The following is a 5,079-nucleotide window of genomic DNA, read 5'->3' as shown; positions in this document are numbered from 1 at the left end:
ACCCTGGTCCCTGTCCTCTTCCTCCCACAGACCCAGGTCCCTGTCCAGACCCTGGTCCCTGTCCTCTTCCCGCCATAGACCCTGGTCGCTGTCCTCTTCCTCTCATAGACCCTGGTCCCAGTCCCCCCACAGACCCTGGTCCCAGTCCCCCCACAGACCCTGGTCCCAGTCCCCCCATAGAGTTCAGGGCCTGGCAGAAACAGAGGCCTGCGTCTCAGGCGGCGGCGGCGGCAGTTTTCTCATCTGACCGCAGCGACTCCTCCACCTCTTCACCATCCCACAGGGGTCCAGGCCCTGGTCCTCGTCCCCCCACAGACCCCGGCCCCTGTCAAGACCCTGGTCCTCATCCTTGTCCCCCCACAGACCCTGGTCCCCGTCCCCACACAGGTCCTGGTCCCCCCACAGACCCTGGTCCTGGTCCCCCCACAGACCTTGGCCCAGGTCCTCGTCCCCCCACAGACCCTGGCCCTGGTCCTCGTCCCCCCACAGACCTTGGCCCTGGTCCTCGTCCCCCCACAGACCTTGGCCCAGGTCCTCGTCCCCCCACAGACCTTGGTCCCTGTCCAGGCCGTGGTCCCCCGGCAGAATTCCGGTCCTGGCAGCAGCAGCGGCGTGCGTTCCAGAAGGCGGCGGCGTTCTCGTCGGACCACAGCGACTCTCTGGACTCTCTGGACCGGACCATCGAGGAGGTTCGTCCGTGTCTCCGGTTCCAGGTTCGTCTGCTTCGTCTCCAGATCCTCAAAGTTAATCGCATGTTTGTGTCCAGGTGATCCAGACGCGTTGTCACGCCGACAGTCCCTCTCGCCGCCAGCAGGAGGAGGACGAGACGGGGAGCTTCCACTTCAGCCTCCCCGTCTCCATGGAAACACAGAGCGAGGACTGGGACTCCCCTGTGCAGGGCCCGGTCCAGGTGAGGCCGACGGAGCTGAGCCGTCTGATGGACGCTCAGGTGGACCTGGAGGACGGGGGGTACTCGCACCAGCTGGACTCGGCGCTCCGGGGCGAGAGGCGAGCAGGGGGCGGGGCCGGGCGGGACCAGGGCTTCCGGACTCTGCCGATAGAGCAGGTCCTGCCGGCGCCGGAGCATATCCCAGAATCCTTCAGGGGCAAAACCTGGAGCCAGATCGAACGGGAGGACGAGGAGAAGGTGGAGAAACTGGTGCAGCAGTTCAGGCGCGGGAGGTTCCTCTGCTACTTCGACTCGGAGTCTCTGGCACGGTAACGTTTAGGGCGCGGGCGCCACAGTGGGCGTGGCATCCTTAGAGTCTAAACGTTAAACCTGATACGGGTCCTGGGGCGTGAGTTAAACCGGCTCCAGGGCGCCCCCTAGAACACTCCACAGTCATGCCCCGCCTCTAAACGTGACGTAGACGTGTGAGGTTTGGTCGGCAGATTTAAAAAACGCCTCCTGGAGCCAAACCCTCGGTCCAACAGGAAGTCGGCCATTTTGGATTCACTGTGGCGTTTTTCCCAAAGTGAAGTCGGACGTGTTGTTCTTTAACGAACTCCTCCGACAGAGTGAGGTCAGATCCGCTCGCTGCAGCTTCAGACCTTTGAGAAGCTAAATCACGAAGCTCTTGAGGACTCGTGGAACGCCGTCGATGTGGCGTGCGTGCGTGGCGTGGCGTGACGTGGAATCTTAAGACCTGAGATAAAATGTAAATCGTTAACTTGCCTGTTCTTTCATGTAACGCTCAAATGATGTCATCGCTGTCAGGTTCGGTCGGAGGACCCAAAACAAGGAGGCGGAGTCAGACGGCGACATCCCGCCCCTGTTGGACCATGGTGACGATGACTCGGCGTGTGTCCAGAGGAGAAAGAGGCGGAGCTTCAGAGTGGCGTCCAGGTGTCAGGTGAGTTCCAGTTTCAGACACGAGCGACGGCGAAGGAATCGTCTTCACCTCTGTTTGTGTCCTTCAGGTGGTGAAGGTCAGCCGCGGCACTCAGACGCTCCAATTGGTCGTCCCAACTGTCCGTCAGCCAGTCGTAGAGGCCCCGCCCACCAGCGTCTTCACAGCCAATCAGGACGCAGCAGACAGGACTCCTGACGTGCAGGCGTGGCATTGCCTCCCCCCGCCGTACTCCAACATCGTCACGCCGCTGCAGCCTCGCACTTCGCTGGTCTACCTGCTCTGCTCGGCCTCAGGCCCCGCCCCCTCCTACACGCCTGCATCAGGCCCCGCCCCCTCCAACACGCCTGCACCAGGCCCCGCCCCCTCCGACACGCCTGCATCAGGCGCCACCCCCAAACGCCACAGGAAGAGGCGGCGTCGGCTTGACCTGCGGGGGTTAAAGGTCAAATACAAACGACTTCCTGTCAGGTTCTACGACGCCGGCAGCAACTGCATCCTGAAAACGGCGCCCAAAGGTTTCCTGTGCCGGCGAGGCTCCGCCCCCTCCAGCACGCCCGTGACATGCGTCCGTCAGCTGTTCAGAAGTCTGAGTCCGGACCTGAACGCCGACGGGTGGCGGGGGGAGGGCTCCGCGGGGTCCTCCAGGGTCAGAGGTCAGAGGTCGTCGGACACGCCCTTCAACGGGTTCCTCCTGAGCGCGCTCAGCAGAGACAAACAGGACACGCTCAGGGGGCGGGGCCGGCCTCGGAGAGCCAGGGCTCAGGCCACGCCCCCCCAGCCCAGGAGAGAAGGCCTGCGTCGGGCAGGACCCGGCAGGAAAGTCCCCGGCTCCACAGCCACGCCGCCGTCCTCGCCGCGCCGGGGGAGGGGCCGGAGGCGGCGTGGCTGCGGGAGGGGGCGGGGCTCCGGGAGGGGGCGGCGGTAGCAGAATCAAAGATGCCTTCACTTGTCTCTGAGACGTCGGGACGTTTGAACTTTAACGATTTATTTAAATCATCAGAAAAAAACAGTTTCTGCTTTTTAACGTTTTATTTTCTGATGAAATCAAGAAAAATGTTTTACTTTCTATTTTTACACGAATAAAGATTTACAACCTGAGCAGAGTGTGTGTGTGTGTGTGTGTGTGTGTGTGTGTGTGTGTGTGAGTGTGTGTGTGTGTGTCAGGTGTGTGTGTGTGTGTGTGTGTCAGGTGTGTGTGTGTGTCCTCAGGTGTGTGTGTGTGTGCGTCCTCAGCTGTGTGTGTGTGTCCTCAGGTGTGTGTGTGTGTGTGTCCTCAGCTGTGTGTGTGTGTCCTCAGGTGTGTGTGTGTGTCCTCAGCTGTGTGTGTGCGTCCTCAGCTGTGTGTGTGTGTCCTCAGTGCGTCCACCAGCTGCCCGGTCGTGTCTCCCACCTGCTCTGCAGCCTGAACAAGCTCCGCCCTCCTCTTCTCACCTGGAGACAGGAAGTGAACGAGAGAAGATTTTTCAAAATAAAACAGAATATTCAGTCGATAATTTAGATTTTTATTTCTCTCACCCGTCTGTCTCACCTGTCCGTCTGTCTCACCTGTGCGTCTCTTGTCTGTCTCACCTGTGCGTCTCCCGTCTGTCTCACCTGTGCGTCTCCTGTCTGTCTCACCTGTGCGTCTCCCGTCTGTCTCACCTGTGCGTCTCCCGTCTGTCTCACCTGTGCGTCTCCCGTCTGTCTCACCTGTGCGTCTCCTGTCTGTCTCACCTGTGCGTCTCTTGTCTGTCTCACCTGTGCGTCTCCTGTCTGTCTCACCTGTGCGTCTCCCGTCTGTCTCACCTGTGCGTCTCTTGTCTGTCTCACCTGTGCGTCTCTTGTCTGTCTCACCTGTGCGTCTCCCGTCTGTCTCACCTGTGCGTCTCTTGTCTGTCTCACCTGTGCGTCTCCTGTCTGTCTCACCTGTGCGTCTCCCGTCTGTCTCACCTGTGCGTCTCCCATCTGTCTCACCTGTGCGTCTCCCGTCTGTCTCACCTGTGCGTCTCTTGTCTGTCTCACCTGTGCGTCTCTTGTCTGTCTCACCTGTGCGTCTCTTGTCTGTCTCACCTGTGCGTCTCCCGTCTGTCTCACCTGACTGTCTCACATGTTTTACCTGTCTGTCTCACCTGTGCGTCTCTTGTCTGTCTCACCTGTGCGTCTCTTGTCTGTCTCACCTGTCTGTCTCACCTGTCTGTCTCACCTGTGCGTCTCTTGTCTGTCTCACCTGTGCGTCTCTTGTCTGTCTCACCTTCCTCACCTGTCTGTCTCACCTGTGCGCCTCCTGTCTGTCTCACCTGTGCGTCTCCTGTCTGTCTCACCTGTGCGTCTCCTGTCTGTCTCACCTGTGCGTCTCTTGTCTGTCTCACCTGTGCGTCTCCTGTCTGTCTCACCTGTGCGTCTCCCGTCTGTCTCACCTGTGCGTCTCTTGTCTGTCTCACCTGTGCGTCTCCCGTCTGTCTCACCTGTGCGTCTCCTGTCTGTCTCACCTGTCTGTCTGTCTCACCTGTGCGTCTCCTGTCTGTCTCACCTGTGCGTCTCCTGTCCGTCTCACCTGTGCGTCTCCCGTCTGTCTCACCTGTGCGTCTCCTGTCTGTCTCACCTGTGCGTCTCCTGTCTGTCTCACCTGTGCGTCTCCTGTCTGTCTCACCTGTGCGTCTCCCGTCTGTCTCACCTGTGCGTCTCTTGTCTGTCTCACCTGTGCGTCTCTTGTCTGTCTCACCTGTCCGTCTGTCTCACCTGTGCGTCTCCCATCTGTCTCACCTGTGCGTCTCTTGTCTGTCTCACCTGTCCGTCTGTCTCACCTGTGCGTCTCTTGTCTGTCTCACCTGTGCGTCTCTTGTCTGTCTCACCTGTGCGTCTCCCATCTGTCTCACCTTCCTCACCTGTGCGTCTCCCATCTGTCTCACCTGACTGTCTCACATGTTTTACCTGTCTGTCTCACCTTCCTCACCTGTCTGTCTCACCTGTGCGTCTCTTGTCTGTCTCACCTTCCTCACCTGTCTGTCTCACCTGTGCGTCTCTTGTCTGTCTCACCTGTGCGTCTCTTGTCTGTCTCACCTTCCTCACCTGTCTGTCTCACCTGTGCGCCTCCTGTCTGTCTCACCTGTGCGTCTCTTATCTGTCTCACCTGTGCGTCTCTTGTCTGTCTCACCTGTGCGTCTCCTGTCAGTCTCACCTGTGCGTCTCCCGTCTGTCTCACCTGTGCGTCTCCTGTCTGTCTCACCTGTGCGTCTCCTGTCAGTCT

At 59.6% G+C, this 5,079-nt stretch overlaps 1 protein-coding gene across 1 annotated transcript in view; it reads left to right on the top strand.

The window, feature by feature from the left end:
- The window catches only part of LOC310966313 (uncharacterized protein), a 7,884-nt gene extending 5,073 nt beyond the window's left edge, over positions 1-2,811 (top strand). Inside the window, exons 6-9 of the mRNA XM_083940893.1 lie at positions 1-689; positions 767-1,218; positions 1,718-1,853; positions 1,921-2,811. The exon at positions 1-689 is cut by the window's left edge and continues 263 nt beyond it. Of these exons, the coding sequence (XP_083797019.1) occupies positions 1-689; positions 767-1,218; positions 1,718-1,853; positions 1,921-2,778 (2,135 nt within the window). The 3' untranslated portion in view covers positions 2,779-2,811. The remainder of the gene's footprint in view (positions 690-766; positions 1,219-1,717; positions 1,854-1,920) is intronic.
- The last annotated feature ends 2,268 nt before the right edge of the window (positions 2,812-5,079 follow it).

The sequence above is a fragment of the Echiichthys vipera genome (assembly GCF_963691815.1).
Source record: "Echiichthys vipera genome assembly, contig: SCAFFOLD_149, whole genome shotgun sequence".
In the NCBI taxonomy this organism is placed as follows: domain Eukaryota; kingdom Metazoa; phylum Chordata; class Actinopteri; order Perciformes; family Trachinidae; genus Echiichthys; species Echiichthys vipera.
Note: the sequence above shows the minus strand (reverse complement) of the source record. Positions and strands in the feature narration are given on the sequence as shown.